The 20,954-nt window shown below is 48.8% G+C and overlaps 1 protein-coding gene across 1 annotated transcript; it reads left to right on the plus strand.

Moving 5' to 3' along the window:
- Window positions 1-623: 623 nt before the first annotated feature.
- On the plus strand, window positions 624-4,370 carry LOC119399107 (uncharacterized protein K02A2.6-like). Its single transcript, XM_037665922.1, has one exon. It carries the CDS (start codon window positions 624-626, stop codon window positions 4,368-4,370), a length of 3,747 nt encoding a protein of 1,248 aa, XP_037521850.1.
- The last annotated feature ends 16,584 nt before the right edge of the window (window positions 4,371-20,954 follow it).

Raw genomic sequence — 20,954 nt, forward strand, 5'->3', positions numbered from 1 at the left:
TTTATTGTTTAATCACGCACAGGAGAAATCTCACCAGGCACTACCTTGGAGGTAAAGAATGGCTGCTAATGGGAATGAGAGACAGAAGAAGTCGGCTTTTAGCTAACGCTGCGAATTTTTTATTGTTCAACAACGCACAGGAAAAATCTCCCACCGGCACCACCTTGCAGGTCAAAGCGTAAGACTGGTTACATATTACGCTACGAGGGACGAACGGGTGCCGCTATAAGGAGCTTCGCCCCTAAAATAAGGAAGGGAAAACGATCAGTGAGTTTCTTAGGACATGTAATTTGAGGAACCACGCAAAAAGGCAGGTGACGTTATTCCAACAATTTTCAAATCAAACAGACTGTCGTGGGCGCCACCGATAGCAGCGCCCCGAGCGGCAACGAAGTGAAGCGGACGGTTTGGGCGGGAAGAAACACAGATCGGCGCGGCCATCACTGCCATTACGGCGATTGCATAGCATGTACTAATAAACAGTTATCTCGTTACCCTGGCTGCCGTTACTCCAATCCCGGCCACAGCTACGACATGGTGCCAGCGGCGGGATGACCAACGCAGCGTGACGCCGCCGAGGACAGCGAGCCGAACATAATACGGACGCACACCGATCCGGTGTCATGCGAGACGGTCACGACGGAGAGCGCGAGAGCGGCACTCCGAGAATGGCGTTCAACCCGCTCGCCGTGGAGCTGCCGACGAAGCTCGATTTCCGCAAGCCCGAGGATTGGACACGATGGCATCGCAGGTGGGAACGCTACCGTCTCATCTCCGGTCTGACGGGCCAGGACGAGACGACACAAATCAACACGTTACTCTACGCCATGGGGGAAGAAGCGGAAGACGTGCTCACCGCCTTGAAATTAACAGACGAACAGACGTCATCATACGCTGCTGTGGTGAGTGCTTTCGAAAAGCATTTCCTGCCCCGAAAGAACGTCATCTATGAGAGAGCGCGGTTCAACTCTCGGAAACAAGAGCCGCACGAAAATGTCGACACGTTCGCGACCGAGCTATTCAAGATGGCTGAAAGATGCGATTACCGAACTCTCAAAGACGAATTGATACGGGACAGGCTCGTAGTGGGCCTACGAGATGTGAAACTCAGTGAGAGGCTGCAACTTGACTCCGAACTCACGCTCGAGAAGGCGCTCACAGCTGCCCGCAATTCAGAGAGCGTGAAGCAGCAACACAAAGAAATACGCTCCATCGGACAGTCCACTCTCGACGTCGGCGAACTACACGGCCAGGCAAACTCAAAAAATCGTCGGAATGAAACGAAGGCGCCCTCCAGGTCACGCCCGCAACGCATGGGCAAGAAGGGAGACGAACGCTGCAAGTGGTGTGGAAATGTGCGCGACCACACTAAGGTACAGTGCCCCGCAGCGAACAAGACTTGCAACCATTGCGGGAAAAAGGGCCACTATGCGTGTGTGTGCCTCTCAAAGCCGAAGGACGATTTCCCGAGCTCCCGAGAACGGCCTAAAGGACTAGAAGAGCTATATTTAGGCGAAGTGACTGTGGAAGCAAATACGCCGTGGCGGATTACTGCCACTCTGAACAAGTCGCCTTTCACCTTCAAGGTCGACACCGGCGCGGATGTGACTGCGATCGCACACGACCAGTACGACAGCAACGTCATGGGGCCCATCAAGCCAACGCAACAGCTGTTGATAGGCCCAGGTCAGACGACGATAGCCACTGTTGGATACGTGGATGCGACAGTCGCCTGGCGCAACACCGAAATCCAAGAAACAGTCTTCATCATCAAAGGACTCAAAGAAGCGTTGCTTAGTCGACCAGCTATAGAAGCACTCGGGATTCTTCAACGCCCTCTCGAGTTAGCTGAAACTCGCGCACAAGCAACGGATGTTCCGGACTTTTTGGCATCTTACCCTAAGCTAACTTCCGGGCTGGGATTCATGAAGACAGAGTACCGCATCAAAGTCAGAAATGATGCCAAGCCATACGCAGTCACCTACCCGAGGCGCGTGCCACTTCCACTGCTTCCACTCGTGAAGAAAGAGCTGAAAAGGATGGAAGACATGAGAGTCGTCCAGAAGATTGAGCATGCGACCGAATGGTGTTTCCCAATGGTCGTTGCACGTAAGAAGAACGATGAGCTGCGCATCTGCGTTGACTATGGCCAGCTGAATCAACAAATATTACGTGAACGCGTGCTTATGCCTACAGTGGATGAGTGTCTCGCAAAACTTGCTGGTGCAACCGTTTTCAGCCGCCTAGACACACGAGCAGGATACTGGCAGGTTCCCCTGGCCAAGGACTCTCGTGAATACACCACCTTCATCACACCAGTTGGGAGGTTCCAGTTCCTGAGGCTTCCTTTTGGGATCTCCACGGCACCGGAGTTCTGCCAACGAGAGATGCTCCGCATACTCGAAGGACTAGACGGTGTGAGCTGTCTGCAAGACGACATCATAATCTCAGGAAAGACAACTGAGGAACATGACACCAACCTACGGCTGGTGCTGAAGAAACTGGAAGATGCAGGTGTTACTCTCAACACCGACAAGTGCTCTTTTCGCCAAACGCAAGTAATTTTCTTAGGACACGTCGTATCTGCAACAGGAATCAGCGCCGACCCAGGAAAGGTCAGGGCCATAACCCAGCTCGACCCACCACGTGATGAGTCAGAAGTCAGGTCTTTGCTGGGCTCTGCAAACCATCTGGCGAAATTCCTCCCAGACCTAGCGGACTTTACGAAGCCTCTCAGAGATTTGCTACACCAAGACGCTGAATGGCACTGGGGTCCAGTTCAACAGCAGAGTTTTGACAAACTCAAGCAAGCTTTAAGCAGGACACCGATTCTCACTCACTACGATGCTCAGCAGCCTCATACAGTGTCTGTAGACGCTTCCTCATATGGTCTTGGGGCGGTACTACTACAGCAGTCGCAACAAAGACTCTTACCGGTGGCATATGCATCACGCTCCCTCACAGAGACTGAGCAACGATATGCCCAAATCGAAAAAGAGGCTCTGGCGATCACATGGGCTTGCGAACATTTCCGCAAGTACCTGTTAGGATCAACCTTTCATGTGGAGACAGACCACAAGCCCCTAGTGCCGCTACTGACGACCAAACGTCTCGATGAGCTAAGTCCTCGCCTCCAACGTTTTAGGATGCGTCTTTTGGAGTACGACTACACCATGTCCCACACTCCTGGCAACAAACTCTACACAGCGGATCTTCTCTCACGGAAGCCGTTAAAAGAGCCAGCCAACGAAGATGAGAGAAAGCGCGAGGCTGCGGTGCACGAGTTCGAAGAGTTGGTGCTTGAACAGCTCCCTGCTTCAAATCACCTGCTCAACAGAATCAGAACCAGCATCCAGACAGACAAAACACTCTCCAAGATAGCCACTTTCTGCACGACGTCTTGGCCAACGGTACATGGGCTGTCCCCTGACCTGAAACGCTATGTCGAGGTGGCGAGTGAAATTTCTCTCGTTGATGGACTGCTCTTCAAAGGTGACAGAATAATCATCCCACCAGACATGAGGGTCGAAGTTCTCGAAAAACTCCATGCAGGCCACTTGGGCACAACAAGGTGTCGAGCAAGGGCAAGAGAAAGTGTATGGTGGCCAAGCATAGGGAAGCATATCGAAGACTTCGTGGACAGATGTCCAACCTGCCAGGAGCACAGAAAGCCAGGAACCGAGCCCCTGCTTCTAACTCCATTGCCCGCCCACCCTTGGGAAACGGTCGGCATCGATCTCTTCACGCTGGAGGGGAAGGAGTATGTCGTGGTAGTGGATTACTACTCCCGATTTATCGAGCTGGAGCAGCTGAAGAGAACAACTACAAAAGACATCGCCCAAGTCCTGGAACCAATATTTGCACGATTTGGTGTTCCGACGACACTACGCACAGACAATGGCCCGCAGTTCACTTCTGCGGAATTTAAGGAACTGGTGCAGCGCTGGGGAGCCACGCACACGACCTCAAGCCCTTACTATGCGCAGAGCAACGGTATGGCAGAGAGAGCCGTGCAGACAGCAAAGCAGCTTCTGAGGAAGACCTCGAACATAAATGAAGCCCTGCTTGCCTACAGAGCCTCACCTGGCGTGGAAGGGTTTTCACCGGGAGAACTACTAATGGGCCGTCGCCTAAACACCACAATACCAACCACTCCGAGAATGCTAGCCCCAAAGTGGGATGACAGCGAGTTCAGGAAAAAGAACGAAGCCTATAGAGTGCAAGTAAAAGCAACATACGACACCCGGCACAAGGCACAGAGCCGAGGACGCTTATCACCGGGCACAGCTGTACGCATCTTCACTGGAGCTGCATCCCATGGCGTGGTAACAGTCAGCGCCGCAACCAAGGGCCTACATTGTGCAAACTGACAGAGGGCCTGCAAGACGCACGGCAAGGCACCTGCAACCTCTGCGAGGCGTGAGCTCCACAAGAAGTGGGCGTGTTTGCAGGAAACCGGACCGCCTGGACTTGTAGGACTCAGTCCTTTAAGAAAGGGGGGTGTCGTGGGCGCCACCGATAGCAGCGCCCCGAGCGGCAACGAAGTGAAGCGGACGGTTTGGGCGGGAAGAAACACAGATCGGCGCGGCCATCACTGCCATTACGGCGATTGCATAGCATGTACTAGTAAACAGTTATCTCGTTACCCTGGCTGCCGTTACTCCAATCCCGGCCACAGCTACGACACAGACAACCGGTTTGCACGAGTGAAAAGAAAGAAAAAAAAAACACACGAAACATCTCAGCCGCACAAGGAAATGCTTCCTACTGAAGGTGTGATCCATATTGCGATAGTGAATACTGTGTCACAGTTTTATCGGGCAGTTTCTTCCAATCCGCTATCGTTCTAGGAAAAAAAAAAGAATACTTGGAACAGTGGACATGTGTTGTGAATGGAGTTACAGCTAGTGAGTGTCTGTGCCTGGTAGCGTAACCTGTCGAATATGCGAGAAGGCGTGAAGTGTCGATCTTGCACTGACCTTTTAGTGGAAGTTCTACTGGATCACCTCTTCCCAATATAAGCCAAGCTTCAGCGCTTGACCTGCTAACAACCGTACACGTGTTTTTCTTCCAAGGACATTAGGCTTTTCTACCTAACGACGTACGGGTATTCATTCCCGCTCCCTTGGCTGCTATTTCAAATCTTTCTTGCTTCATTTTGTTCCGAAAGCCCATCTCTTACCTTTCAAACGCGGCCCGCCTTTTCGTAGCACGTCGAGTAAAGCACCGTTTGACGCGCTAATGAATACACGTTCTTCTGTTATCCTCCTGTTCATGCTTCGCAGTAGATCGTTTTTTTTTACTACCTATTCTTCACACCTTTTTTTTCCTTGTTTCTTACTTCCGTTTTTTTACCCTCACAGGGAGCGTTTGTAGCAGCAAGAATACCACCACAGTGTTGTTTGAATTCCCGGCGACTCTTTCGCTTGCGCACTTTCGACCAGTCTGTTTGTAACATTCTAAAAAGGCGAAAGTTTTGACCCGCTAATCGATACGTCTGCTCGACTCTATTTCAGTGTTGGAGTAAATCTCTTTTAAACTCCCTTTTCACACTCATCTCTTCTGTTTTACTATCTTTTTATGTCCCCGGCAGGCAGTGTTTCTAAGAACGAAGCTCCCGCTCGGTTCGGACAAGTTCTTTCTCGAACGACAGGCTACTGTTGCGTACCTGCATTTTCCGAGCGCGTTTGTTTACAACATTCCTCAGAAAAAGAGAAGTACGACCTACTAATCGATGCGCTTGCTTTCATTTGTTTCTGCACCGGAGTAAATCTCTTTTTAACTCCTTTTTTTGAACCCATAGCTTTCTTGTCCTCTTTACTCTCTTCTTTTTTTTTACTCCGTAGCGACGCGTTTGCCGGTACGAACGAAACTCCCGTTCGATGCACGCTCATGAATAATTGAAGGAGGGCGGGATAACACACGACTAACCAAGGCGCATTCGTCGTTAGGCCTAAACGAGGCGATGTCGTGACGGATCCTGCTCGAAATGTCGTCTGCTACCGACATCGCGATGCATGCCGTGCCTTCTAAATATTCGTGGTATCCCGTACTATTGCGTAACGGTTTTGAACTTTAAGCAGCTGGCAACAGTTGGGTCCAGTGTGTTTCGACTCTTTCTCAGAGGATGTTTAGAGATCCACAGTTCTGCAGCAGAAGTAAAAAAAGGAAATATGAAAAGAAAGAAGAGAGGCCCTGTTGTGATAACAAAGCTTAGACAAGGTTAGCCGACATGCTATAGCCAACAGCTAGCAACGCTTGTCCTATTTCAGAGGCGCATACCCGCTTGGAGCTGCGAACACACTCCGGAGAATAACCTCGAAATTAAACAACTCCGCTGTTAAAAAGATTACAAGCCCTACCCCTGTCATGCCCCGCCACGGTGGTCTAGTGGTTATGACGCTCGACTGCTGACCCGAAGATCGCGGGATCGAATCCCGGCCGCGGTGGCTGCATTTTCGATGGAGGCGAAAATGTTTGAGGCCCGTGTACTTAGATTTAGGTGCATTTAGGTTAGATTTAGGCTCCGAAATTTCGACCCAGGTGGTCGAAATTTCGGAGCCCTCCATTACGGCGTCTCTCATAATCATATCGTGGTTTTGGGACGTTAAACCCCAGATATTAATACTATTATATTACCCCTGTCATAAAATTGGGGGTAAGCGAAGCTTGTCGTGGGTGCACGGCGGATTTTTAATTCGTCGTTGTCACGGCCGGGGTAATCTTCCTTTAAAACTTCAAACGCGTTGCGTCGTTGTTCTACGGAAGGAATCGCACCGACATATAACATGTTGTGATGAAACCACAACTGGTCACACCCAGTGGAGCCGGCCCCGAAGCTTTTGCTCGGAAGGTCGCTTTGAAACATCGCTATTGCACCAGGCTTTCGTATTCCCTCATCTCGGGATCCGCAGCTCTTCGCCGACGTAGGGCCTCGACTTGAGCAGCCCTCACGAGGGGTTCTGCACGTCGACTATGAGCCCTTTCGCGCGTGAGTTGGCGCTGTATTCGATGAAAGGCCGCCTGCCAATCGGCGGATTGCAGGACGCGCGGCCGTTCCATTCCAACTCGGAGACTGATCTGATGCGAGGGAAGCCCTGCCGAGCGTGCACTAATCCCCTTTCCTTCCCTTTCCCTCCGCGCGAGTCACCAAAGTAGCCGAAGCGGTGGCGAAGATAACAGGCCAACTGGTCTATTTATAGCGCATTCACCGCACGTCTTCAGCCCTGGGAGCCACTGGTATTTCGGCGTGACCACTATGAGGCCGACGCCGGATAGCCAATACATGCTTTGCACTTAAAACGGCTAACGATTTGGATAATAATAATAATTGTTGTGGTTCTACGTCCCAAAACCGCGATATGATTATTCGGAGACTAGCTGGTGTTATTTAACGAGCACCTAAATCTAGGTACACGGGCCTCAAGCGTTTCGCCTCATAAAAATGCGGCCGCCGCGGCCGGGATTCGACCCCGTGACCTTCGGGTCAGCAGACAGGTACCATAACCACTAGACCACCGTGGCGGGTGTTAACGATTTGGAGTACTGTGTACTGTGCATGGGAGAGCGGTGAGTCGTCCCGATTGAGCAGCTTCAAGGATGTTCAGAAAAGGAGTCAAGCAACACAGAAGTTTTACACTCTCAACTGATTGTGTTTAGAACAAATGGTAAACGGTTCAGAGTACCGTGCACTCCACTATGCGAAAGCCGCATGCAGATGTCCCTAAAAGAAGCTTGTGTTTTTTTTTCGAAGAAAAGCAAAATGATCGGACATTCAAATGGCGCGCATGTGCCTACAAGAAGCTTGTATTTTTTCGCAGAAAAGCAAAATGATGGAGCCAGTAGAATGAGGCATATGTCCCCATAACGAGCTAGTACTGCGTTTAGAACAAAAAGTCACAGTTTCGCCGCAACGGCGAAGCAATGAATGCGATAGCAATAAATTGCAATGTAACGCGAAGAATGGAAAGCAGCTCGAAATTGCCGGCGCGTCGCTCGAGCCCAAAGGACGCACGAAAAGAACGCATACAGGACGAGCGCGAACTAATGCGTCACAGCTCGACACTTTGAAGCGCACTGCTCAAACATAAAGCAAGACGCACGACACGAACGAACAGGTACACACAAGACGAGCGCGAACTAATTGTCACAGTTGTTACTTATTTCTGTTTGAACAGCGCGCTCCTTTCGCAAACGCGGCCGCTGCAGCGAGTGAAGCGAAGCACCCCACCGGCCACCCCTTCTTTCCTCGAGATAAGCGCATGAAAGCGACCACGCCCTGTAGAGCGAAGAGCAACGGCGATCGCAGGAGCGGCGCGCGCACGTCGCGCCATCTATGTAGCCACTAAGAAAGCATGCTGAATTACGTGGTGTATATAAATAGCGCGCCGTTAGCAGGCTGAAAGACGGTGCTGTCGTGGCCTAACGTCTAATGCGGCGGGCTGCAAATCGAGAGGTCGCCCGTTCGATTCCGCGCGTCAGAAAGAATTTCTGAATTATTTTTCTTTATGGCTTTACTATATATATACATACTTATACATATACGGTAAATGACGGCGACGGGGACGGACATTTTCCAGCCGAGACTGTCCATATAATTGCTATCGCAATAAAATGCGAACGATTCAGAGTACTATAAGCACTCTACTATGGGAGAGCAGTTAGCTATCCTAGACGACAGACATATCACCACGAAACGTTGCACATCCAAAAGGACCGTATCATATTCCGTCCCGGGAATCAGTGATGCCACTTCGCAGAAACGGAGACGTGGTACGAGTTACAAAACCGAGGTTTTGAACCATTCCAAAGGCGCCCAACACAAAGGAAAGAGACAAGTACCGTACACTCCGAGAAAAAACAATACTCGCACGAAATTGTTAATCTAGATCCCAGGTATAGGCGCTTCTTAATAACGTGACGAAAGCTTTCCTCTCTGCATTTCTCCTCGTAACCGGGCGTGCGAAGGCAGTTGTGGTGGTTGTGGTCCTTTCGGGTATCTGAGCGATTCCCGCATCTCGGGCTGTTCTGCGAGACGACATAGTGGGACAAGAACGGAAACTTATGCGGTCAGACTCAACGTGAAAACTGTAGGAAGTGCGGGGCAGTGATTCGCCTGTGCCCTTCTGCGACGCTGGCGTTCACGGGCAAGCAAGCGCTGGCCTTTCAAACGTGCAGCGTGCTCGCCGACCATAGCGGGAAAGGAAACCTTCATTTGTGATGCAGTGGCGCCCTCTTTCCTCCACCTCTCCCTCAGCTTCTTTCCCTCCCCCTCACCCTCACTTCCCTTCCCCCTTGCTGTACTATTAGCCCCGAGAACGAACACTGGCGGCGCGGCAGTCGCAGCGATCTGACGTCACGGCAAGGACTCGCTTGCGCCACGGCCGAGGATCGCCTTTTTCTGCGCCCGCCGCGTACCCGCTCTTTCGCGATACGGTGGTGATTACTGCTCATTCTTGCGACGCAAATATCCCAAGGAAGAAGGTAGAGTTTGCACTACTAGCGAAAGTTTAGTAAGCTGTAGAAAGTTTGGATAATATAGCTTATAATGGGCGAATTCCCGCCAAAACGGAAGCTTCACCGTGAAAATGGTGATGCACGAGAGCAAGACATTCGTTGTTTTCACCGCGTGCTCCAAGACATCGGTGCTAAAAAAATTTGCGCTAATGGTTCTAACTTCCTTACAACTTGGCGTAGACTCCACGGTTAGAACACGCGCCCCGAAGATTACACATTAAATTAGGACGTTTTCAATTCACTAACTACATTGCGGTTTATCGTACAAGTTATGTATGCCTTTGCAGATTATCTAGATGATTTGACAGGATTGCGCTTTCTGCTACAGAAGACTTTAGATGAATCTGTCTATCGTAACTAATCACTTAATACATCCGGGAAATTAAAGAAAATAATACTGCCACGCACACAATGGTTTCGGAAGTTCTGAGATGTTTATACTTGGATTATGTAAACATTTCTTCTCAACACTCGTCTCGGATTATGTGGCCGTGTACCCTGATTTGCATGAACTGCTCGTCCGATCAACCGCCTGGTCACGAGCGGTAGTGTTAAATTCTCGTGGGAGCACTGTTGATAACAATCGTCTGCAAAACAAACACCTGAAAGTCGAAATGAGCGCTTTGAACTGTTTCGATGGCACTCTCAGTAACATGGCCCACGTATTAATTGAACGTCCTTCGCTTTAATGAGTCAATGAATGGTCTCGCATGTCATGTCCACATAAAGGTTCATGATGCTCAGGGGTATATCAAATGCAAAAAAAAAAATAATTTCTGAGCTGGCTACCTAAACTAGTACGTATACAAGTGTAACAGCGCCGTTGCCACGATACTGCATGAAGACATAATCTGACAGCAATAAGGAGTTTCCGCAATTAACCTCAACTTTTTTATGTTGTGAAATGAAGCCCCGAAATTATTGCGAGAAAAACGTGAACCTATACAACATGATGAGTGAGCGAGCAGAGAAGAAAAACAAACAAAACTGCGGCAGTATTCTCCGGTGAGCGCTTTCGAGATATTTTGCGAAGCTCAATACTGCATGCGCTTTCCTAATCGTGCGCGGGGCTTGGCACCCCGGCAAGAACGCTGTCCGCCGATCGCGGATGCGTCCGATGCAAATAACACTTGTGGAGGCGAAGCCATCATATTTTTTAAAGGAATTGCCCGTGAACAACGCAACCTAATAATGTGAATAAGGTGTCTTGCGTGTCAAGACCACTATATGACTGTGAGACACGCTGCAGATTAATTTTGACCGTCTCAAATTCTTTAACGTGCTCCTGTATCTAAGCAGAGAAATGTTGCTTTTCACACCCGTCAGAATGCGGCTGCTGTGGTCAGGAATTAGACCCATCCCCGAAGTTAGCAGCGCGGCACAACAACAAAGCTGGTCACCGCTTTCAAAGTGTGCACGACGGCGCGCGGGCACCGTTGGGGACTGTGACGAAAAAATGCATATAACTTTTTGCCGTTTTACTAGGAACATTATCGATGCTGTTTCCGTCATTCATCTTAAGCTTGAGACAGGCAAAAAGCGAACGTAAACAGCGGAACAGCGCACGAAGCAAACGCGTGATATGCCGGCGCGTCACGGCGGGCGTCGAAGAGTCCTTGCCGTGACGTCATCCACGCCTCCCGCCAGGCGGCGCCACTCCAACTTCTCGGGGTTAATAGCATACACCAATTTAACAAGAGGGCTGCCATTTTTAAAGCACTTCCCCGCCGCAGGGCCGTCTAGCGTCTGCGATGTTTCGCCGCCCTTGCGGTGTGTGGGGTCCCGCGGCGGTGTGTGCACTGACCTCCATTAAAAAGGCTGGACGGCGTATCTCCGCTCTGCGAGGCGGGCGGTTGTGAAGCCACCAGAAGGTCCCCTGTTTGTCCTGGAAGATGGCGTCTTCTGTCCGTCTCAGTCGCGCAATTCAAATATTCTCGGGTGGCAGCTGTTGTTATGATCGTCTTTTTTTTATTTTTTCAAACTCTGCGATTACGCCTCACTTTAGACGCCGACGAACGCTACGCGAAAGATGACAGACGCCGTGCCGACACCGTCCGAATACGACGGAGTGCTGCAACGTACAAAATGCGTAAAAAGTAATGCAACTTTGAGGTACTTACGCGTGAAATGTCTTCCCTGACGACTTTTCCGGTCGATTAGTACAGTTTACTGCGCTACAAGCAGGTATTTCTTTAAAAAAAAAGAAGAGAAAAGCTCTTTTCCGGGACAAAAACGGCGGCTTCCGGTGGCTTCACGCCCGCGTGCTCGATGCGCCATCCAGCTCCTCCTAGTGGAGATCAGTGGGTGTATGCAGCGTATACGCTCAGTTCACAAGCTATTGCTGTTCTTCGCAGTACACGGGCAAAACACAGCAACGCTTCGCGAGTGTAAAGGCGCCCGTAAGTAATCGCTAAGCTGTCAGCTTCAAAATGGCTGAAAACAGCAAGCAGCGGCGGCCCGCGAGACGCTCCCGCAGTAGCGCCGACGATGAGTAGAATGACAATGCAGTTCTTAAGCAGCACGTGTAAATTGGCAATTGCTTCGTAAGTTCTGTTATAGCTGGCCCTGTGGGGTTCTTGGAATATGCACTATAAAATAGCGTTAACCATTAGGACAACTCTCGAAGTAATCGGTGAAATGTAAATGGAGACGAGCGAACACGTAGGTCATTGTCCAGCTGCGCGCTAGGTGCGCGCATTAGTGTTTAAGGTGACGCTCGGGTTTCTTTGCCGTGATTATTCAAGTTCAACGTAACTCTAATCCCTAACAGACCATTGGTTCCGCTTGGCACATTGCAATACAATGTTCATGGATCGAAGGGAGCACAAACACTGATGCCTGTGTTGATTCAGGTCGTCGTCGTAGTTAATAGCTTGTGGCCTCTGATCGTTGCGCAGGATAAGAAGCGGATGTACGGCGAGTGAGCTCAAAATTCGGCGTAGAAACAACAAGATGATAAAATGAAAACAAGCCTGTTGCACATCTGGAAGCACGGCATGGCGTAAGTTCCCTTCGGCGCGAGCAGCCGCCACTAGCCGAAAGGGCTCCTATTTCTGGTAACATTATTGTCAGTTTTGGCGAGTATTTGAGAAGCATTGACGAGCGCACGTGTTGAGGTAACGACCTGTCTTTAACGAACGTGGGTCGATTATTCACGACACACCGGTTGCCGCGCGAAAAAAAAAGGTGCTGTTGTCATAACGCTACCCCAGTTATCGTCACAAAATTGGCAAGTCGAGAAAGAACGTGCTCTCGACGAAACGTTAGAGACGCGTACCTGCGCCAAAGAAAACTTATGTCATGCGGGCCTTTCTGTCACGTCGATTGGAAAGTGCTAATTTGATAATCTCGAAATTGCACGCACTATATAAGATGGAACATTTTCTAGCCGCAGGCACTGTAAATCATGTGCTGTAGCATAGAAATCAGAGAGGATGCTATGAGAGAACAACTCTTGGCCAAATATTTTGTGTATTAATCGTCAGCCTTGACATCGGTTCTCTTTGGTGCAGATGATAAAGCGTACCAGCACCCAAGCACAATCACAAGCTGGTGTGATGACTTGAAGAAATAGCCATAAGTGCAGACACCGCATATGATATAGTATTTGGTGGAGAAGGAGGCGCGCGACCTAAGAAAAGCGAAGTCGTTTAAAAGCATGGCACACTTCGCATGCCTCGGCTGCCAGTCTTTTACGATACCGATAACTGTTGTCGCAGCCAGACACAGCGCAGTGGTAGCCTGTCGACCTGTTATCGTCCGACATTACGATTTTCGGGCTGCACAATTGCTTCAGTGCGTCGAAAAATGGAAGCACACTGACCTCTCACGCGCCACGCAATGCAAAACGCGGGAATCCGCACACACCAACGGCAGTGGCCGGGCGGCCGGACAGGCGGTGGAGTGGGAGAAAGTGGTGAAAATGCACCGGTTCGAGGCTACGCTCTTGCTCTCCGTGAAAACGGTCCTCCTCCTTTCCCTCTTCACCCTCACTTTCCTTTCCCACCCACTTGCTATATCGTCATATACACTGCTATGCTATGGTTTACCCTTCCCTCCTGCCCACTTCCCTTTCCCACCCCTAGCTTCACTTTGCTACACATGGCTATGCTATGCTTTGCCCTCTACCCTCCTTTCCGTACTCCTCAACCTCACATCACTGTACATCGTTTTACCAGCGTGACAACCGGCAAGACACATAAGACGTCACAGCCCGGGCCCCTAGAGTGTCCCGCACTTAAAACTGCCTGTCTTGTAAGCGAGAACATACGTTAGCGCCAAGCCGTGATTAGCCAAGTCGGGAATAGCTAGGATACCACCAGCTCCGCGGTGACTCAGCCTGGCACCTCTAGTGCGAGCTGTACACAATTTTTTTGAACGTATACTTTTAGAGCGTTCTTTCCCAGCTTTTGACTCGGGACGGCAACCGTTATCTCAGATAAGCGCCTCGGGCAGCTCCAAGTTTACCTTTTTTTCGGGTGTGTGCCGGACATGCACTGTACGCTGTTGCTAAGAGTGGTATATCCGTTGCGCAGTACTGGAAAACATCGATTTCTCAATGTTGCCTGAGGGGAAACCTTCTTTTAGAGCGTGTTCTTATAAAGCGGTCCATTTGTAGTTACGCTGTCAGCATGTGGTAGCGCGCCCTTTGCTGTTCTTTTGCTTTTTCACTTTCTTAATTTGGCTAGCATTATATTTTTCTTCTTCGGAAACCCTTGCAGCTGCAACACCACTAATGTTTTCTTTCGGTATATCTTCCCTTTTGACGTGTAGTGTTTAAGAGCTCGGCATCGTTTTTCGTTGTACGTACTTGCTGTGGCATTTGAAAGGAAACCGACGACAGTGGCCAGGCTTCTTTCGATCGCTAGGTAATATATATATATTTTTTTATGTTATTAAAGATCATTAGCTTCGTATTACTCGTGCATTGCGTAATATCACCAACGATGCCAGGTTGCCTGCGCTCAATACAATCGATCGATCGATAATGGATCGATACGCTTCGCAAACGTTCGAGCGATGCTCGTGATTATGAAGTTTAGTCCCACCGTTCTTGGAAACGTTTGGCTTTTGAGTGGCACATGTCACGTGGTAACATGGAGGGAGTCCACGTGTTTTCCGTTACGCAAGCACCAGTGATCGTTTCTGGCAATTTCCCCTTCCTTTTTTTGTTTTTTGGCGTGGTATTCGCTCGAATCTGGTAGCTGAACTTCCACGTCGCCGCCATGTGCGGGAGTGTCACGTGACATCAGAGGAAACGTCAAATGTTGCTAAGGTTTCAATTTAGGCCTGTCTGTCATCATAATGCACAGGGTTGCGCGACTGAGGCACGAGCGGAAAGGAGACACTATTGGACACACAAAAACCGCAAAAGCATGGCAGTTTTATTCCGAAAATTGCGTGACCTTTTTATACACATGCTACCAACACACTACGCATGTCCCGAGAGCTCACATTACACGTATGCACTTCCATACAAAAACGCTATCTCTTTCGCAGAGAAGGCAATCGGTGGCTATCTTATGCCGTTATCTTCTAATTTAGGGATGTTTTGAGCTTCTATCATCAGCCGCAACGTTTCATTTTTTCTCCCAGTTATTATAGTGCACTGTTCAAACATAGGCCTGCACTCGCAATTCCTACAGTGGCTTGCCAACCACCTACCTGTTTTATTCTTAACATTATTAGCGTGTTCGCGCAGCCTATCGTTAACACAACGGTACGATTGTTTTATGTGAAGGCGATCAGATCATAATGTGATCGGTTTTACATAGGACAGTCATCCCGTAAAGAAGGAATCGTTTACAGCATACCATTATCACGTGGTCGCTTTTACACAGCATGATTATCCCGTTGTATTAACGATACGCTACGCGAGCACGCTAATAATGCTAAGAATAAAACAGGTGGCTGGTTGACAAACCACTGCAGGAGGCTTATGTATAAACAGGGCACCAAATAATACTAGGTAGGAGCAAAAATGAAATGTTGCGGCTGATAACAGAAGCTCAAAACATCTCTAAATTAGAAGATAGATGCATAAGAGAGCCGCTAATTGCCTTGTCTGTGAAAGAGATAGCGCTTTTGAGTGGTAGTGCACACGTGTAATGTGAACTCTCGGGACTTGCGTAGTGTGTTGGTAGCATGTGTATAAAAAGGGCACGCAATTATAGGAACAAAACTGTCGTAAGTCTGCGGCTTCGTGTGTCTAATCGTGTCTCCCTTCTGTACGCGTCTCAGTCACGCCACTTTCTGCATTTACAGATATGACGTTTAACTGACATTTGATCTCGAGCTTCCTTTTAGTAGAAGGTGGTTTCTCCGCAGCAATACTGTTACTGCGGCGAAGCACCCTTTTCCGAAGGCTAACATGACAATTCTGAGGTGGTTAGAATATCGCAACTTACGCGATTAATTTTCTCTGCACGACAAATGACGTTTGACCCCCTTGATACCGTGTTCTAAATGGCGTTCAGCTTCATACGGCCGAGAGTGGAAAGCGATTTAAAATGCCACTGCTCTTGCGCTTCCTTTTACCCGAAGGTGGCTTCTTCGCAGCACTACTATGGCTGCGGCGAAGCACCCTTTGCAGGGTTAATACGGGGGTTGAGTTCTGACGTAATCCGAACGTCGCGATTTCCGTATTTCGTTTTCCTCCTTCTCCTGCTTCGGGCAAATCAGGCTTCGCTGGGAAACGCGAAGCATGTCCTATATATTATCGAACATTCGCTGGGTTCACTTTTTCTCTTTCTTTTTCTATTCGTTATTTGTTTGCGTCTGGGGTATTCAGCCGGAAATGCTTCTATTGCTATATTCGCAGCTTTAGAGGCGGAATTCATAAATGAAGGCCATTTGAACTCCAATAAGAAGCGATGGGAGGGTCGGTGTCGAAAGAAATTCAGTAAAATTCAGTCTGCACCTGATATGAGATTTCTGTTACAAAACGATGGAAGGAAAGAGAGTACGAAGATGTTTTTAAAATATTACTTTTTTGCTCTCGACAATATTGTTCTCGAAATTTCGGTTACAAAACGTGAAAAAGAATGTAAAAAAGATTATCAGAAAGTGCTCTTTTTTTTTTTTCCTGCCGCGAGCAATGTGTTTCCGATTCGGGTCGTAGGGCTCAGATGCAGTTGACAGCCCGAACGAGCGCCAATAACTGAGTCATGGCTTTCTTTCTTTCTTTCTTTCTTTCTTTCTTTCTTTCTTTCTTTCTTTCTTTCTTTCTTTCTTTCTTTCTTTCTTTCTTTCTTTCTTTCTTTCTTTCTTTCTTTCTTTCTTTCTTTCTTTCTTTCTTTCTTTCTTTCTTTCTTTCTTTCTTTCTTTCTTTCTTTCTTTCTTTCTTTCTTTCTTTCTTTCTTTCTTTCTTTCTTTCGACTGCACAGTGTTCAGTATAACCAAAATAAACTTTTTTTGAACAGTCACTTAACTCTCAACCATGCCCAGTTAGGCAAAGCTGGCGTAATAATAAATGTGAATAAACAAATAAAACACGAAAAAATTACTAAGAGCACCCACACGCCAACCAGATGGCGCTGGACCTGCCTTATGATTGATTTGTGCAGCTGAATGCAAGAATTGATGGGTCAGTGTTTGTTAATAACGTTTCTAGCACGAAGATGGCGGTAAAACGCCTTGTTATATCTCCATTCGTGTGCATCCTCACGTACTATATGCAAACAATGGCCATTATGATTAGTAATGGTATAAACCGTGTTTTCTGACGTATTATGCATTCTGCATTAGGTTTTCGTGAATACTATGCTGATTTGAAGTGGTGGTAATCATTAAATTTGCTGAATAAGTGTGTCGATGACATGGCGAATTCAGTGACTTCTTTGTTTGATACTATGCAGGTGCTGTCTCTCGGCTCACGCTGCCCGAAGAGAGTCTGGTAACTAAGAGTGGTGGCACTGGTGGTGATTTGACGATCTGTGATTTCGCAGGGTTTCCGACGATCAGCACAACCGAGTGCGAAGAAAAAGGAGAAGTAAAAACCGTAGATCCACCGCTTAATGTAGCACTAATTGCGTTCTAATCCAGCGCTAATTCTGCGGTTAATGTAGCTCTAATGTCGTTCTTTTGTAGACCCTGGTGTAGTTATGAATCCTGCGCTTAATGCAGCTCCACTTCCGTGAAACCCGAAGAAGTGCGTAGCACAGGCAACCCAGCGATTCCTTTGGCGATCTCACGCTTGCCGAGGTGGGGGTGGCGCCCTCTCTTGCGCGGCGAGGGTATCAGCCGAATGTTTCAGAAGCGTTTTTCGCGATTTCGGGTAGGTTATTGTGTTTAATCCTTGGTTATTTCTGTAGTTTATATTGCCATGTATTATTGTAATTATTGTGTTATTGTCATGTATCATTGTAACTATTGCCATGTACAGTACGGTCCACTGTTAAAGAGAACACTCGAATGAGCAACTTTCATTTTGCTGGCCCCCCAACGGCTAGTGGATGAGCAAAGTTTGTTCGTTCACGTTATTGGTCTATCATAAGGGTTGGGAACTGTCAACGGCCAGTAGTGTTATACAGATCTAAGCCACTATGCTTTTGCAGGAGAGCGAAATCCGAACGTACCCGAAACGCAAGTGTTCCCTTTAAGAGTGGAGCCGTCTGTACAGTACAGTACAGCAAGGGGTATGGAAATTAAATTAGTGTGGGGAGGAGTTATGTGAGAATAAGGAGGCGGAAAAGAGAAGGGGAGAGGGTAAACCATAGCATAGCAAGGGGGTGGGAGAGGGTAGCGATCGTGAGGAGGAGTGTTGCGAGGGTAATGAGGTGGGGAAATGGTAAAGCATAGCATGTCATGCATAGTATTGTAAAGTAAGCAGTGGAAAAGGGAAGTGAGGGTGAAGAGGAGGGAGAGGAGGAGGGGAAGGCAACCAGCTCCGCTGTTTCCTCAGTCTTCGCGGCACTAGTGCGTAGTTGCCTCAACTTTTTGTGACGTTATCACGACGTCATAAGATTACGTCGTCGCCTGGTGATAGGCGGGCCGATCGCGGTGTAAGTGCAACACAACAGGTGGGGCAGAAAGATCAAGGATCATTACAATCGACTGAGACTGAGAAGAAAGAGAAGGTGAACATAGAGAATAGAAAGACGATGGCTTTCGCCTTCGAATCGTCTTAGGCGAATGCGTAATGCACCGTGTCACATATTTAGCGCCTAGTTTCCAGGGCTAGAAATTTCGTTGTGTAAACATGAATTGAGCTGCCGTGACGTTATCCGCCCTCTGGAGGACCAGCAATGTCGGAAAGTTGCATTTGTTGTGGTCAGGCTCGATGGCTCTGCTGTAAACTCCCGTACACCAGCCACCGGCATTCACATGACTGATCGGTGACGATGAAACGCGCGGTTGCTCTGCTGTAAGTTCAGACACAAACGCCAGCGGTGTCCCGTGTTATTGAATAGGAGCCACTGACATCCTATAGACGCCATGTTGAAACTTAGTAGAATCAACCTTCGGGCTAATTGGTTCTGCATCGTGGAAAGGGAACAGCGCGCATTTTTCAGACGGAGATAACAGGAAAAGGAACAAAACGGACAAGCGCTGACTTTCAGCTGAAATTTTAGTGCCACGTTGAAGCAGTGGTAAAGGTGGGACGCTACGTGTGAGGTCATGCGCAAGTGGTGTCGATATGTGGTGTCATGATGACGCCATCATGACACCACATGTCGCCAAAATTTGTGACGTCATCACATAAATTCGTCGCCATACAAGCTTTGCAATGCACGAATTATCGTGAAGTGCTGCTTACGGATATGAACACGCAGCTATCATCAGCACACTATGGAAGTCAAAGCGGCCTGATGAGAGTGGTTTAGGGGGACTGGCAAACCGCAGTACTGACCTCATACCACCTCACTACAAGTGACTGCTACTTAAATGAGTGGAAATCCTAACACATTTTGAACGATTATTGTAGTCTGGCAAAGTCCGGCCCATTCCCACAGAGGACCTGCGCCTCCCCATTTCACAATAAAGGACTTCTAGTCAGGCCTGCGGTGACGCAAAGGCACTGCTCACCCTGCCTGAAGAGGGTCTCGGCTACCGTGGGCAACGGCGTGCGCCTCGAACGGCCGCCTATCACGAGCACGGGCCGGTTGTGGCGCTGAGAGAAGATGGAACTCCAGACGCTGGCCGCCGGAGTTCCGCTGCCCTGGTTACGGCCGCGGTTCCCGCCTCCGGTGCTGCGCGAAGTCTGGAACACGTTGAAGCTGTCATGGAGGAATGTCATCGCCTGCCTGCGTGCAAAAAAAAAAATCAGTTGGTCGACAACGCGCTAATTGGATCGAGACTGAATGAAGACGATGTACGTTGCTCTTCTAACAGCGACGAGCGGATAGCTTACAATAGCTTAAACATTGGCAATCTGGAATCTCTGTACAGGTACGCATAAAGACAGAAAGTTGTTAATCTAAGTTACCGGACAATTATTTACCTTGCAGTCCAGAAAAATGGATGGTCCTAAGTAGTAAACGAGAAAACTGGCTAGGTATTTCAACCTTTACTCACCCTTCAAATCCAGTATCCCGTCCAACCGTAGGGTCCACACGAAATAGCCAGGATCGATATCATTTGGTGAACTCCTGTTACCATCAAAGTGGCGTCGTTGGGGCAAATTTCTGCTGATATACCTAGGGGGCGTTACATTACTACTGTGGTCTTGAACCTAGTGAAATGAAAACGTGCCGTTCGTGCTATGTAAAACGTTCGTGTACACTTGCTTGCGTCCCAAGCACGTGATTACTTCGCCCGCCAACAAACGAGGCGACATTCAAGGAGTTATTCCGTGTTCGCTGGATGTCAGTAGCATTACAGTCGAGATAAGCAAACGCGGAACTTCGCAAATGTTGAGCCAGAAGTCTTGAGCGTCTGTGGCAATCACTGAGTTTCTTTGGAGAAATAATGTCAGATTTTCTTTTCCTGGAGGTGCACAGCGTACGGCACAGAAGTTGCAGCCAACCTCTGCTAATGACACGTTCAGACGCAGACGGTACAAACCAGACGATGACTTGGGGCCTCGGCACGTTCGAAGCCGCTAGCCAAATCCTCAATCCATCTGACGCCGTTGCAGACGGAACGCAGAATACGACTACGTGTGCTCCACGTTCGCCTCGGTCACTCGTCGCTATAGGGACACACTTTCGATAGCCACGTTAATGGCGGCTTGCAGAAGCTAAACACGCCGCGGACGTTTCCCGTTGATTGCCTGACCGCCGCCCAGCGATCTTCGGTTCGCAAGTCACTCACGTAATGTTCTTGCAAGCACCGGACGCAACGTGCACCCATGTCATTAGACGTGGTATTATACTCACGACGATGTTACGAAGAAACTACGGCATAAGCACGTGTGGTGTTCAATAAAGCCTTATAAACGCGTGTGGTGTTCAATAAATCATTCTTAGTAGTTAGGGCTCGTATGCCGTCTCCTGTTT

The sequence above is a fragment of the Rhipicephalus sanguineus genome, chromosome 7 (genome assembly GCF_013339695.2).
Source record: "Rhipicephalus sanguineus isolate Rsan-2018 chromosome 7, BIME_Rsan_1.4, whole genome shotgun sequence".
In the NCBI taxonomy this organism is placed as follows: Eukaryota; Metazoa; Arthropoda; class Arachnida; order Ixodida; family Ixodidae; genus Rhipicephalus; species Rhipicephalus sanguineus.

Coding starts and splice junctions, on each gene's coding strand:
- LOC119399107 (XM_037665922.1), top strand. CDS start 624: ATGCGAGACGGTCACGACGGAGAGCGCGAGAGCGGCACTCCGAGAATG.